This window comes from Leuciscus leuciscus (genome assembly GCF_965113295.1).
Source record: "Leuciscus leuciscus genome assembly, chromosome: 12".
NCBI lineage: Eukaryota > Metazoa > Chordata > Actinopteri > Cypriniformes > Leuciscidae > Leuciscus > Leuciscus leuciscus.
In genome coordinates this window covers 1766526-1782026 of record NC_138736.1, presented here as the reverse complement: position 1 = coordinate 1782026, position 15501 = coordinate 1766526, and the positions used below count along the sequence as shown (strand labels likewise).

Here is a 15501-nt window from a genome sequence, read left to right as displayed (position 1 = left end):
AGTGCAAGTTGCCTTGGCATGTGGATTCTGCATGTGGGCCCTGGAGGTGTTCTGACATGCCATTTATTCTTATTTCGGTTACTTGTGACATTTTCATGGCTAAAGTCTGATTACACTGTATTTAGCACAAACTCTGCTACAATAATATATCAGCAGCATGTGTGTAAAAGTTTGTAGTTTTGAGATAATGACATTTATGTGTGGTTTGTGAAAAAAACAAAAGTCACTGAAATAAGGTCATGAAACCCATTCAATTTTCAAAAGTCGTGTGAAGAAATAATCAGTATCACGTAGCCTAGAATATTTGCTCCAAAACTATGACTATAATCATCCTGACTACTCATTCAGATAAGACAATATACTGATTTAAAATTTGTAAGACATGTTTTGTGTAAGAAAGCTTTATGCGAGTAGGCGTGAACACATCATGAATATTGATGTGTTTCCCAACTGAGAAAGACAAAGACCCTCCCATAATGGCCCTATCATTCTGAGGAACCTTGCACAAAGAATGAGGAGATTTAAAAAATAATGGCTTTTTGATTGTTTGGATTTATTTATAACAATCCAAAGATACACAACAAATGACAAAAAAAGCACATTATTGAAAACAATGATCTAAAGACAGAGACTTGAACAGTCACACACCTTTCCTGAAACATAGTACATACCTGTCATTTCCAAGGCGTTTCCAAGATTTTTAATTTTACCATGTTCATGTACAGAGACCATAGACTGTAAAAAATATGGACAAAGCGTCTGTGACGTCACCCATAGACTTTCTGAAGAACGGTTTTGAGGCCGTTTATGGGGGGTATGGGCGGCGCCATATTTCAATACAAATGTTCAGAAAGGATACAGAGGTGGTATGATTTGTTGTGTCAGATCATGGCCGAGACGTCAAATTGCAGGAATTCCACTCGGCGCAGCCTATGCTCGTTATCAGCTGTCAATCAAGCGGTCAATCGCGCTCTTATTTGTCATACATTTTATATCTAAATATGATCTAAACCAGGGGTGTCAAACTCATTTTGGTCTGGGGGCCGCATACAGCTTAATCTGATCTCAAGGGGGCCAGACTAGTAAACTCATAGCAAACTTACATAGAACTAACAATAAGTCATTTTTTTTCTTTGTATAAGTGCAAAGAAGAAGTCAATTATAAAAATCTTTATATTAAATGAATTGTCCTTTTACAAAATATATTATGAACAACCTAAGTAGTATGTGCAATTTCAACAACACTATTACTCAGTTAAACATTTATTTAAGTACATTATGCATAAAAACTGATCACAGTTATTGTACAATGTCGCAAAACATTTAATCATTGTTTTGTGGAACTTAAAAACACTGTCCTGCATGTTAACATAAATCAAACATCAAAATATAGAAATTATTTAAAATCCGTTTTCCAATTCTGGGAAGCAATTCTGAACACATGAATTGACTCCACACAATTAAGTATTTACTTTATTGAAGTAAATTTTAAAAATTTACTTTATCAATTTGCCCCTGAAACTTGGCATCTTTTAGCCTGCACAAGTGCATCAATATCAGGCATCATGTCCTGAGTAGCAGCCAATTTTAGAATCTCATTTAAGTGCTTATGTGTGAGCTTTGAGCGCAGCTTCATTTTATTAATGTTCATTACTGAGAAAACTTGCTCACAAAGGTAGGTAGTCCCAAACATGCACACCATTTTTGCAGCCAGTGCTGTTAATTTAGGATAGCCTGGCAGGAGATACTGATAAAATGTGTCCAAGCCCACAGAGGCAAATTTGTCCTTCAATTCTACATCACACTGCAAATCAATTATTTCAAGTTGCATGTCAACGGGCACATCAGAAGCTCTGACTGTGAATGGTGAGCGAAAAACTGCGAATTCTGTCTCGAGTTCGCTAAAGACCTGAAATAGTTTCTCAAACTCCCTCAGCAACCCTGAAATCTTGTCTTTGTACTGTCTCACGTCAGGATTAACGCTTGCTGCGCACACATCCAGGCACGTGCAGAGGGGGGGGCGTTGGGTGCTCGAGCACCTGCCCTTTTGCCCCTTGGTGCCCAAAGTGCCCTTTTTTTTCAAGGCAAAATTTCCTCTCCTTTTTTGTAATTAAAGGCCCTTTTGTGGATGCCTGCCCAATCTAACTATTAGTAAAATTAATTAATAATAATTTAGCCGTAAATAAAATGACCCACATGATGACCTTTCACCTGACGAACTCAACCGGGACGATTCCTCACGCTGCACGCGCATTTTTAAAATCGTCTGATTCACTACCAGACGATATTTACATTTACATTTATGCATTTGGCAGACCCAAACATGCACTTCGTTGAAGACGATATCTTCAACTCTGCGGCTGTTGGTAAGTGGTGTTTCATTCTCAGCGAAGTGCTTATGATGGTTGTTTACTTATTTTACAAGAACGACGTGAAGAGAACATGCAGAAATGTTGTTTACATTGCTGTCTGTGTGTAGGCTGTAGAAGTTACGTTAGCTTGCTGTTTAGGGAGAAAAGTTTCACGGGTGTCGAGGGGTCTGGTCTTTTTATGTTATTTATACTTTAAACTATTATTATTATTACAATATTTATTTTAAAAACATAGAGTGCCTTAAAAATGATCACAACACTGGTAAGACTTACCAGTATCTTATGTTTTGTGTGCAGCAGCCTCTGTGAACATCTCCCCTAGCAGCCTGGGCAGAATCTGCAGCTTTACAGCAGGTCAGTGAGCTAGTGAGCCAGTTCCAAACACTGTCAGCTATCTTTACATCTACAAAATAGCCACAGATGCTGACATGGCATTAAATAAAACTATACTATACTGTACTGTACGAAACGTGGGCCACGTTGATTTTGTCCTACACAGTTTACTATAACAGCTGTTCTTTATTATTCTGTAGGCTATAACAGAGAAGGAAAAGCCATCAGGTTGGGGCAACTTAAGATACTTCAGTTTCTAATCCCAGAGTTATTAATATGTACACATAATTATTTAATTTTTTTAACTTTTAAACTTAAAATTTGTCTTTCCTGTTTCTTTTTCAAAACTGCATCAATGCATTTGCTGCCGTATCGATACAGAATCATCCATATTGATATATTGCTGTATTGATATTTTGAGCACAGCCCTATTTAAAGCCTTGTTCCATGTGCCCCCTTTTATACTTTGAGCACCTGCCCCTCCAGAGGTCTCTGCACGGCCCTGCACACATCTCTTAGACAGGGAAAATGAGCAGGGTCACCGCTTGCCATCTGCATCTCCCATAACGTGAGCTTTAACTTGAATGCACGTATGCTGTCATAATACTGTGTTACAATTTTTTTTGCGTCCTTGCAACATTTTGTTCAGATTATTCAAGTGCTCTGTAATATCAACCATAAATGCAAGGTCCTGCAGCCATAGTGGGCACTGCAATTCCTTAACAGGTTTACCTTTTCCCTCCATGAAATGTCCGATTTCCCCACGTAGATCAAAGAAGCGCTTCAGCACAGCACCTCTGCTTAACCATCTTACTTCAGTGTGGTATGGAAGACCATGGGTAATGTTACAGTCACTGAGAAGGCTGTCAAACTGACGATGATTGAGACCTCTGGCTCGGATGAAATTAACAGTTCGGACAACCACCTCCATGACGTGATTCATTTTTAACGACTTGCAGCATAATGCCTCTGTCCTGATGCAAAATGCAATGAAATGTCCAAAAATCACTCCCTCCATTTGCGGCTTGTACTTTCTCTCTGAACTTAGTCACAACACCTGCCTTTTTCCCGATCATTGACGGCGCACCATCAGTAGCCAGGCTTACGGCACAAGACCAGTCCGCCCCGACTCTGTCCAGCGCTCCAACGATGGAGCGGAAAATGTCCTCAGCTGTTGTGGTGTCGGTCATAGGCACCAACTCAAGAAACTCCTCTGTGACAGTAAAAGTCTCGTCAACTCCACGAATGAATATGGCCAGTTGAGCGACATCCGTAATATCAGTACTCTCATCAATTGCAACAGAAAATGCCAGAAATGACTCCACTTTGCGTTTCAGCTGGCTGTCCAAATCTGCCGATAGTTCCGAAATCCTGTCTGCCACGGTATTTCTCGTCAAGCTAATATTGGCAAAAGCTTGTCGCTTCTCAGGACACACAATTTCGGCAGCCTTCAGCATGCAATTTTTAACAAACTCCCCCTCACAGTACGGCTTTGATGCTAATGCGATTTCGTTAGCAATTAGGTAGCTGGCTTTCACTGCAGCATCACTGACCTCTCGGCTCCGGGTGAAAACAGATTGCTGTTTCCTCAGACCCACCAACATTTCATTTACCTTCTGTCTTCTCAGTTCTCTGTGCAAGCTGTTGTATTTTTCGCCATGCTGAGTTTCGTAGTGGCGCCGAATATTATATTCCTTAAGCACCGAAACTTGCTGCGTGCACACCAGGCACACAGGTTTCCCATTCACCTCCGTGAACATATAGGAAGAGGTCCATTTTTCTTGAAAAATCCGACACTCTGTGTCCACTTTTCTCTTTTTTTTTTGACAAAGACATTTCGCTGATGAGTAATCAGGGCCAACAGAAAAGCGGGTAAACTGACAGAACAAAACGCCACTCACTCAGACCTTGAAGCTCGGAGCAGATGGCGCGCGGGCCTGTATGATGTGACGACGTAAGAGCGTTGGGGCGGCGCCCGCGCCATCAGCCAATGAATTGGCGTGATTCTATAAGGCTTCAGACAATCGGCACACCAGAGGGCGTTCCCACTGCGTCTTAAAGCTACGCAGCATTGAGTGAACCTATGAAAGAGAACTGATAGAACCAAACGCCACTCAGACCCTGAGGTTCAGTGCTGCTGTTAGTTCCGCCGAAAATGAAAATGATTTTTTTCATATTGCAGATTTATCCCCCGGGCCGGACTGAACCTTCTGGCGGGCCGTAAGTTTGACACCCCTGATCTAAACTAACAAGTTAGAAAAAAATTCACCCCCCTCACAGTTGTCAGGCACTCGGAACCTATCGAAAAATACAATAAAAGTCCATGGGACCAACCTGTAAAAACATGAATTTATGCTGTGAAAACGGACATTTTAATATGGGGGTGTATGGACATTTGCTCCCTTTTGGGACCTCCCTCTAGCGGATTTTCGATGTATTGCAGTTTTTCGCACTTCCGGGTAGGCTTCATTTTTCAGATTAGAATGTTGCCGCTTGACAGAGACTCATGTGAATGTTGAAGTCATCAGTGGCATCTGGTCCCTGTAAAAACAACAACAAAAACAGCTGTAAACATGCTGATATCAAGAGAAACTATAGGGCTGCACAATTTTGGGAATACATTTTAAATTTTTCTGGTTAAAATTGCTTTTTTTTTTATCACAAAATACACACACACACACACACATATACATATACACATTATATACAGTGGGGAGAACAAGTATTTGATACACTGCTTATTTTGCAGGTTTTCCCACTTACAAAGCATGTAGAAGTCTGTAATTTTATCATAGGTACACTTCAACTGTGAGAGATGGAATCTAAGAAAATCACACTGTATGATTTTTAAATAATTAATTTGCATTTTATTGCATGACATAAGTATTTGATCACCTACCAACCATTAAGAATTCCGGCTCTCACAGACCTGTTAGTTTTTATTTAAGCAGCCCTCCTGTTCTCCACTCATTACCTGTATAAAAGACACCTGTCCACACACTCAATCAAACAGACTCCAACCACTCCACAATGGCCAAGACCAGAGAGCTGTGTAAGGACATCAGGGATACAATTGTAGACCTGCACAAGGCTGGGATGGGCTAGAGGACAATAGGCAAGCAGCTTGGTGAGAAGGCAACAACTATTGGCACAATTGTTAGAAAATGGAAGAAGTTCCAGATGACGGTCAATCTCCCTCGGTCTGGGGCACCATGCAAGATCTCACCTCGTGGGGAATCAATGATCATGAGGAAGGTGAGGGATCAGCCCAGAACTACATGGCAGGACCTGGTCAATAACCTGAAGAGAGCTGAGACCACAGTCTCAAAGAAAACCATTAGTAACACACTACGCCGTCATGGATTAAAATCCTGCAGCGCACGCAAGGTCCCCCTGCTCAAGCCAGCGCATATCCAGGCCGGTCTGAAGTTTACCAATGACCATCTGGATGATCCAGATGAGGAATGGGAGAAGGTCATGTGGTCTGATGAGACAAAAATAGAGCTTTTTGGTCTAAACTCCACTCGTCATGTTTAGAGAAAGGAGGATGAGTACAACCCCAAGAACACCATCCCAACCGTGAAGCATCGAGGTGGAAACATCATTCTTTGGGGATGCTTTTCTGCAAAGGGGACAGGACGACTGCACCGTATTGAGGGGAGGACGGATGGGGCCATGTATTGCGAGATCTTGGCCAACAACCTCCTTCCCTCAGTAAGAGCATTGAAGATGGGTCGTGGCTGGGTATTCCAGCATGACAACGACCCGAAACACACAGCCAGGGCAACTAAGGAGTGGCTCCGTAAGGAGTATCTCAAGGTCCTGGAGTGGCCTAGCCAGTCTCCAGACCTGAACCCAATAGAAAAATCTTTGGAGGGAGCTGAAAGTCCGTATTGCCCAGCGACAGCCCCGAAACCTGAAGGATCTGGAGAAGGTCTGTATGGAGGAGTGGGCCAAAATCCCTGCAGTGTGTGCAAACCTGGTCAAGAACTACAGGAAACGTATGATCTCTGTAATTGCAAACAAAGGTTTCTGTACCAAATATTAAGTTCTGTTTTTCTGATGTATCAAATACTTATGTCATACAATAAAATGCAAATTAATTACTTAAAAAAAAAATCATACAATGTGATTTTCTGGATTTTTGTTTTAGATTCCGTCACTCACAGTTGAAGAGTACCTATGATAAAAATTACAGACGTCTACATGCTTTGTAAGTGGGAAAACCTGCAAAATCGGCAGTGTATATATATATATATATATATATATATATAAACACCAGGTTTGTTGTGCCTTGGAGGCATAGGCTGCATAAAATAACAATAACCTATAGCAGGCGGCCTATCAATCATTAAAAAGGAACACTTAAAGGTGCTCTAAGCGATCCCGGAAGTCGTAACTTCCCTCCTCCCTCCTCCCTCCTCCCCTCCCTTCCGGCATAAAGGAAAGTCAAAATAGTCACTACAAAGTTACGTTTTACTGATACTTCATTCAATGTGTAATGTCGCCAAGTTAGATAAATGCTTTTATATATTGCAGAACAGAATGCAGAAAAAGAGAAACATCATCTTAATCGTTTCGCCACCTGAGGTTATAACTATAGCTCCCATACAAGGACGCAATAATAGCAAGATAACGTTAGCTTCGCGTTTCCCAGTGAGCATAAACAACGGCGGCGGCGTTAACAAATTTAGTCAAAGTTGTCAATAGCCTATAAATGGACATTCAAATTCATAACAAACAGTGGGTGAAAACAGTCATTCAGACAAATTGTCGCCCTACTGTGAATTTGCTTGATCATTTACAATAGAGATTGATCGCTGCTAGAAACATAACTTACATGTTGTATTCACCAAAGTTAACGCTGACTGCATAGTTCTTCTAGCTAATTACATCCTTGTGTTGGTTTGGCGAACATGAACGTCAGTTTAGAAAGAAAAATGGATTTACCTGTTCTGCAAAAACAGAGCAACTATGTCGGATTGGAAGCCCTTCTGCCGGCGGAGTTCTCGCCACCTTTCGAAGGTTTTTCCGATGTAAATTCGGGACTTTCTCTCGTTCCTTATCCTTGTCCCTCTTCTTTGCAATTTGTTCATCGAAACGTCGTCTCTTTGATCGTGTGTCTGGAGCACTGTTTGTTGTGTTTCGTGGTGTGGGTGAGCCCATTTTGTTTTTGTTGCCGTTTGTGGAGCCTGTGGTGTCTAGAGAGAACGCGTTTTTTTACAGTGTGTTCGGGGGACAGGCAGCTAGCGGATAGTGAGGAGATGTTTGCTGTATGTGACAAAAAATGTTTGGGCCTAAAAAACGCGTCGCATCACTTAGAGCACCTTTAACCCTCTGAGGTCTGAGCGGTTTTCTGGGCCCTGGAGGTGTTCTGACATGCTCTGACATTTGTTTTTTTTTCAGTTATTTATAAACATGTTAATGGCAAAAGTGTAAATTCACTCTATATAACACAAACAGGGCTAGCATAATATCTGATCAACATGCTTGTAAATCTTTGTATTTTTAAGAGAATAATGTTTATGCGTGGTTATAAAAAAAAAAAAAAAGTTGCTGAAATAAGAACACAAAACACATTCTAAATATGGGCCCACAAGACTCTTGACTAATGTATGTTGTCGTTTCTAGTTCTGGCTTCAAAATGATGTGAAATTCATCCTGCCTGATCGTTCTCTTAAAACAATACATTGATTTAAACATTGTAAAACAGTTTTTTTTGTCAGAAGAGGTTTATGCGTGGGAGGGGTAATCGCTCATCAATATTAATGAGATTCAGACCAGGGGTGTGACATAGACACTCCCCCAATGACTAATGGGCCATCAAGAGAGGCAGCCTGAACAAAGAGGAGATTCAAAGGTTTTGTTTTTCACTGTTTTATTGTAATTCCTCTATGAAGAGGAACTAAATGTTTTAAATTTGCAATGTTTTAAACTCAGCTGTGGTCCAGGTTCCCGTGCAGGCAGGAATCTCAGAGTCTGTGGAACCATATCAATGTCAGTCTCTGTTTTCCATGACAGAGTAGACTGCTTGTTGCTTGTCTGAATGTTTGTCTTGGCCCTCTTTGCAACAGGTGTCTGATGATCACCATCACCTTTATAGCTGTAAAACAAAATAACAACTGTGAGCATGTTTATTACACAAAATATAACAACTGCATTTCAATCATTATAAGTAACATTGGCCAGATGCAAAGCCATACAGACACATAATGTTTGTATGGACTATGTAAAACCAGAATATGTAAACAGAATTATACTAATATCTGAAAGAAAGGGAATAAGTGTACTTACTTTTCAGTTGTTCTCAAAACTGACCGACACCTGTCGCGTGACCTCCCAGTGCGAGTTGCAGGTGAGGTTGAGAGTGATGCTACCACATTCCTATAAAAATAATAATATTAATATTAATAAAGGTTGAACAAAGTACTATGCCAGCACATGCATAACTGATGGACAGTCAGCATTTTGGTAAAACAACAAAAATAAGCTCTTTTATACTAACATTACCAATCACTAATTGTAATATTGTGCATACATAACACCACAATTTTTGCAATTGTGTCTGGTAATTGTGTTTTGCAATTGTGTCTGGCAATCCACACAGGCACATGTACATTTGTAGCATCACTAAGTATATAAACAAAATTGGTCTAACATCTGTAAAATAGTGGGTAAATATGTACTTACTCCTTCTGATTTCTGTCTGTGTTGCTGCGTGCCCTCTTAGTGCGAGTTGCAGTGAGAGGTGAGAGTGAGCAACCTACATCATTCCTTTCAAAAAAAGTTGAAAACTATTATTATCATATAGAGTACTATTCCAGCACATGCACAACTGATGGGCATTAGCATGCTGATAAGATAGCACAAAGAAAAAATATGTAACATTATCAACCAACCTCCAAAAATAAATAAACTCATACAGGCTCATATTGTAATAAGTATATAAACAAAATTGAACAAACATGGGTAAATATGTACTTACTCTTTCTGACGTTCAACTGTGTTGCTGCGCACCCTCCGAGTTGCAGATGAAGGAGATGCAGCATTCCTGTTTTAAAAAAAGTTGAAAACTATTATAACATAAATATTTCAAAGTATAGTAGCCTATCATTAGTCTATATGAATAACTGATGCAAATAATTGTAGACACGTGCTGTAGGCATTTATTGCGTGTAATGGGCCATTACCGGAGATAGCACAACGCAAACTAACACATTTGCAATTCATCAGCTGGGCATATTTACACATTTCAGCACATACACACATTTGCAATAGATATTTGCAAGCACTCTTCGTTGATGATAATGAGGCAGCATAAACACTAGTCAAAATATAATCTAAACATACATAATATTTTCTAAATTAATTTCAAAACTTTCATACAGGCCTACAATCTAAACGTTGTACATACAGCATGTCTAGGCTATGCTGTATAAAGTCTTCTGAAGGCACGCGCCGAAGCGCGTTTGTGCAAATAAGTTTATTTATGCATGAAGCCTCTCTCCTACTTTATACAGCATAGCCTAGACCATTTAAATATAAATTACTCTGAATGGAAAGTATGGAAATGGTCCAACCAGTAAAATCTGTAGCCTACGTTTATTTAAAATAGCTTGTCAACTAATTTCTCTGTACTGTAGGCTAATTGGCCTACGTGTTGTAGCCTAGTCATTAAATACATTTACATTTATTCATTTAGCTGACGCTTTTATCCAAAGCGACTTACAATTGCTATATATGTCAGAGGTCGCACGCCTCTGGAGCAACTAGGGGTTAAGTGTCTTGCTCAGGGACACATTGGTGTCTCACAGTGGATTCGAACCCGGGTCTCTCACACCAAAGGCATGTGTCTTATCCATTGCGCCACCACCACCAAGAAATAAAACAATTTAGTTCATATTTAGGTTTAAATAAAATCATTATTTTTTTTTTATTTCATTTATGTTGATTATATGAAAAGTGAAAAGCATGAGTAAGATCATGCGCAATCGCGAGACAAATGGAGTGGGCAGACAAGATTTTGACCATTTCATTAAGTTTATTTTTTGTATAAAGCCTTTCTTTAAAGTGAATTTCATTTTGTATTAATTGTATCTTAATTTTAATAGTTGTTTCATCAACCAATTGCCTGTATTTTAATACATAAGAATTAAAAATAGCAGGAACTGGAGGCCTCATAAATGAACCCAAACTCATAAGCTTTGCCTAAAATACCAGAGAAATATATAGAAAGCTCGAAATGTGTTATTTTAAACAAAACTATTAAAAACGAAAGAAAACAGACTGCATGAAGCCTCTCTCCTACTTTATAAAGCATAGCCTAGACCATTTAAATATAATTACTCTGAATGACAAGTATGGAAATGGTCCAACCAGTAAAATATGTAGCCTACGTTATACAAAATAGCTTGTCAACTAATGCAAGTAAATTTAAAAAGACTTACTCATCCGAAATATTATCCACGCCTGGATCAAGTCGCTCTTCAATAACAAACGTTCGTTGTCAGAGTCCTGTTCTTCTTCTGAGGAAAAAGTGAACTCTTCATCGCTATCCAGGACTAGCTGAAGGGCTGTGTGTCATCTTCCAACGGCGCAGGAAAGTGAATGAATGAAACTTGCTGGTTTTAAAGCATTTCAGGGGGCTTTTTACCTTATTTTGCATAGATCACCTCAGCACATTATCTTATGAATAGCGCGCTCTGCGAGTGGGTGTGAACTCATTTCAGGGGGCGTTTACCTTATTTTGCATAGATCACCTCAGCACATTATCTTATGAATAGCGCGCTCTGCGAGAGGGCGTGAACTCATTACAGATAATTAGATGAGACGGGAGAAACTGTACTTCTCTTTAGTTTCATACAGATTACATTGCAGGAGAATATTTGTTTTGAATGTGAACTGTTTTATTTAAAAGTAGAAATTTAAAGCTTTCTTTAGACGCATGTTTCATGGTTGTGTGATAAGTATTCGCTGAGTTGCAGTAATTTGTTTCAGAAAGATTTTTGCGGAGACAGAGTGAGCTGAAAGCGCACCCTGTTTATTTTATTTATTTAAAAATAAAAACAAGGTTCTGATGTTAATGTGAGTGTACACAAAAAAAAGAAGACCCTCTATAGTTTATAATCATGCATTTATTTTATTTATATGACCATAAATGACGGATTTTTTTAAAGGGGTGGTTTACTGCTTTTTTTCTTTGCATGATTGTGTTTATGGGGTGCAATATAACATGTCTTCGGGGTTTTTTTTTTTTTTTTTGTCTTATTTTTCATAAATTTCACCTTTATTGTAAGCTGCTTTCTCCTCTGTCACTTGAACGACCGGTTGACTTCCTGATTCTATGAAACCACTCCCTCAGAAACAGGCAATGGGCTCAGATTGGTTAGTTGGGCCGGTGTGTTGTAATTGGCTAAACTGCGTAGTGCATGTTGTCCGGAAACTTCACGCCCATTACCTTTACGGGCGAAAGTTGCATGTGCTCCGGTCAAATGTAAATAATGGTGTCAATACTGCCGTATCAGTTTGATCAGAATCAGACCCAGAAAGCGGCAATGAAGAGAATCAAGCAACCTCCCCAAACACGGCTCTTACAAAACGTTTCTGAATGGTACATTTTTTATTATTATTATTCTATTCTATTCTATTCTAATCTACTATTATTATTTCGATACGCTGTTACTTGAAAATGCTACTGCTGCTTGTTAGCTTTTGAGATACGGTTTTCTCCTGATTAAACATTTAATATAACTGAAAAAATGACTGAGTAATACCGTTTTTTAAAGTTATTGTTTTAACTTTAGCAGCTGAAGTTGGCTGTTGCGATTACATATATTTTTTTGAACTTTATACACGTTTGTCTTATACACACAAAATAGCATCGAACTAACTGGCTATAAACAAACAGCGTTGGCATTGGTTTACGTTCTTGATCAAATCGAAAAATTACGTCATAAAATATACATGGAAAATACATTTACAAAATTAGTACATAATTACAAATTCAGGTCCAAAATGTTTGTACGCGTTTGTACGTGTAAGTGGCTACTAAAGCCAGCGCTGGCATTTGTTTACGTCCTTGATAAAACTAAAACATTAACTTACGTCTGAAATTATACATGCAAACAATATTAAGTCTTACTTACAGGTTGTGGCCCAACAACTGCTGCCTCTGGTTTTAAAGTTGGAACTGCTTCATGTTTTAGTAACAGTTTCTTGTTGAATCCGGCATTGAATTCGTGGAGATTCTGGAAGCTGTCTTCCGTAAAATGCGCAGCACAGAGAGCTATTACGATTGAAATTTTCAGGAACATAATCAAACATAAATTTTAGCCATTGTTGATGAACTACAGCGTCCGTATTAAGCCCGAACACAGAAGACCTGGCAGCTGGGTGAAAATAACACACTTTCGACGGCATGGCTACAGCTCTCCACTATAACTCTTCCTCTTCGACAAAGCCGCAGAAATATGGCCATGCCCCCTTTTTTGCATGGGTTAGTTACGTATAAAACCCGGGAAGTATCTCGTTGTAGTCCCATTCCAGTCGTTTTTGTAGGCATTAAACTTCCTGATTTTTACAAGACGATATCTCTGCTTACGTTGAACTTTCAGCGCAGCAACTTTGCAGATACTGTTCATGCACCAACAGCAACATTACACACCATTTAAAATGAAAAAAGTGAAATCACAATCAACCACCCCTTTAAGTTTATGTTGCTGCTATGTGAAAAAAATCCAGCAAAACGCGTCGGCGCGTTTCTCGACCTCAGAGGGTTAAGTAACACTACAGAAAAATATATTGATTATCATATGTCACTTCAAATGTTTCCATTCTTTATGACGTTATGAAATGAGATTGGAGTAAAAACATGAAGCCTAATGTTTGGAGCGTTTTGCTTTTCAAACGCACAGCGTGTGCAGAGACCATTTACTGAAGCGATCGAGCCACTGAAACATAATTGTTACCATATACATATCTACGTTTGAGCTGATAGCCACAAACACAGTATTTAACAGTAAACACGGGTCTAAACATTATAATATTCAGCATATATCTAGCAACAGTTCAACTGCAATGGGAAGTTTATGCAACAATAACATTTACTAATATAATTCAGAATACATTTCTTACCTTACATCTTTCTTGTCTTCAAATCGCGTACTTCTGAGGTAAATCCAATGTAAGCTAAGCTCACAGCGTGTCTTCCAAACTCGACGAAAAGCAGAGACTGATGAATTTTGGTGCTTTGTTTTTGAGGTAATGAGGGCGTTTGCCGACCCCAGAGGGTTAATGGAACCCCTGCTTTCCTGAAGGAGGGAACGGGGACATTATGTCAGAACTGATTGACACATTGAGATCTCGCCTGAGAGCCCAATCACCTTCAATTAGTAACAAAAACAAGTCGATGTACACTGGCGAGCGAGATTTGGTGGTAAGCCACTCCCTTTACATACGGGTATATAAGGCAGCATGCAACTCACTCATTCAAGTTTGCTGAGGGGGTCCCGGCCATTCAGCAGTAGTACAGGGGTTGTGGCAGGCGGGACGTAACTCTTCAGGGAACGGGGGTTACATTAGTAACTGAGACATTCCCTATCAGTCAGTCACGTTCTACGTCACGTCAGAACTGACTGAAGCATCGGGATCTCTATGGATAGCGGCACAACCGCTGATCTTTCCTATGTAAGTCGCATAGACCTCCATACCCGGTGGTACGGAATAACATAACGGAATAACATAACTTTCCAAGGGGAAGATCGATGGCTGCTGTTCCTTTCTGTTTACCCCATACAGCCACGACTGGTTGCATAAACGTGCCAAATCCAGATGGAAAGGGACACAACAGAAACCACATCCTCCCCATATCAAGGTAACATGTGGAAATACACATATGGACTTAACCTGGGGGAAATGCTTAATATGGAAGATCCCTGCGGAAGGTCCTGCTTAGACAGGGATGGAACCATTACAATGCAGAGACGGGACAGATTGGAATCTGCTCAAGGAAAAACACAGGTTTACCAACAGGGAAACCGTGCAGTAGAAGAACACACACATAGGATTACCAAGAGGGAATCACAGCATATGGGGCATATAGACCATACAGGGGCTGACCGACTGGGCATGCACACGAGTACTAGGCCTAGCGTCAGATGCCCCCACCACGTCAAACTCCCGAAGGATGCTTGGAGGAACTCCATCAAATTAGACTCTTGTATCCCCCATGAGAGGGGAATGGCGCTGCAGGCAGGACACCAAACCAGCCTTTCCACAAATTACCTGTTTGTACCTCACACATGGGAAGAAACCGTCTCCACCATGAGATTGTCGAATTTTGCAAATGTGTTGGGTGTCGCCCAGCCTGCAGCTCTGCAGATGTTTCTGACAGAGAAACACCACACATCAGCACCCCAAGGGGACACGGCACACCATGGGACTGATACGCCATGGGACTGGCATCCACTATCCAGTGGCCAACCTCAGTTTGGAGACAGCCTTTCCCTTCTGCTGACCCTTCAAAGCAAACAGCTGTTCAGAACATCCACGTAAACATGCAGTGCATGAAAAGGACACAGCAACGCAAGGTCTGGGTCTGCCTCCCCTATGGGTGGCGCTTGCAAGATCACCACCTGGTCTAGGAAGGGGGTGGTGGGAACTTTGGGCACATAGCCGGGTCGAGCATCAGGATTAAGTGAGAGTCAGCCGATCCAAATTCCAGGCACGTTTCACTGACTGAAAATGCCTGCAGGTTCACCACCCAACCGGGTCTTAAGCTCAACGGACTGCAATGGCT

The 15501-nt window shown here is 40.4% G+C and overlaps 2 protein-coding genes across 3 annotated transcripts in view; both read right to left on the bottom strand.

Annotated features, from left to right (window-relative positions):
• LOC309510889 (uncharacterized protein) overlaps positions 1 to 15501 on the bottom strand; it is a 264657-nt gene that overhangs the window by 183944 nt on the left and 65212 nt on the right. The gene's annotated exons all lie outside the window — the stretch shown is intronic.
• The window catches only part of LOC309510957 (fucolectin-5-like), a 58202-nt gene that overhangs the window by 31922 nt on the left and 10779 nt on the right, over positions 1 to 15501 (bottom strand). The window contains exon 6 of one of the 2 annotated variants that reach the window (XM_082185980.1): positions 13980 to 14014. The exons of the other annotated variant lie outside the window; for it this stretch is intronic. Within the exon in view, the coding sequence (XP_082042106.1) occupies positions 13995 to 14014 (20 nt within the window). The 3' untranslated portion in view covers positions 13980 to 13994. Of the gene's footprint in view, positions 1 to 13979; positions 14015 to 15501 lie in introns of those variants that run through there. 2 annotated transcript variants of the gene reach the window in all.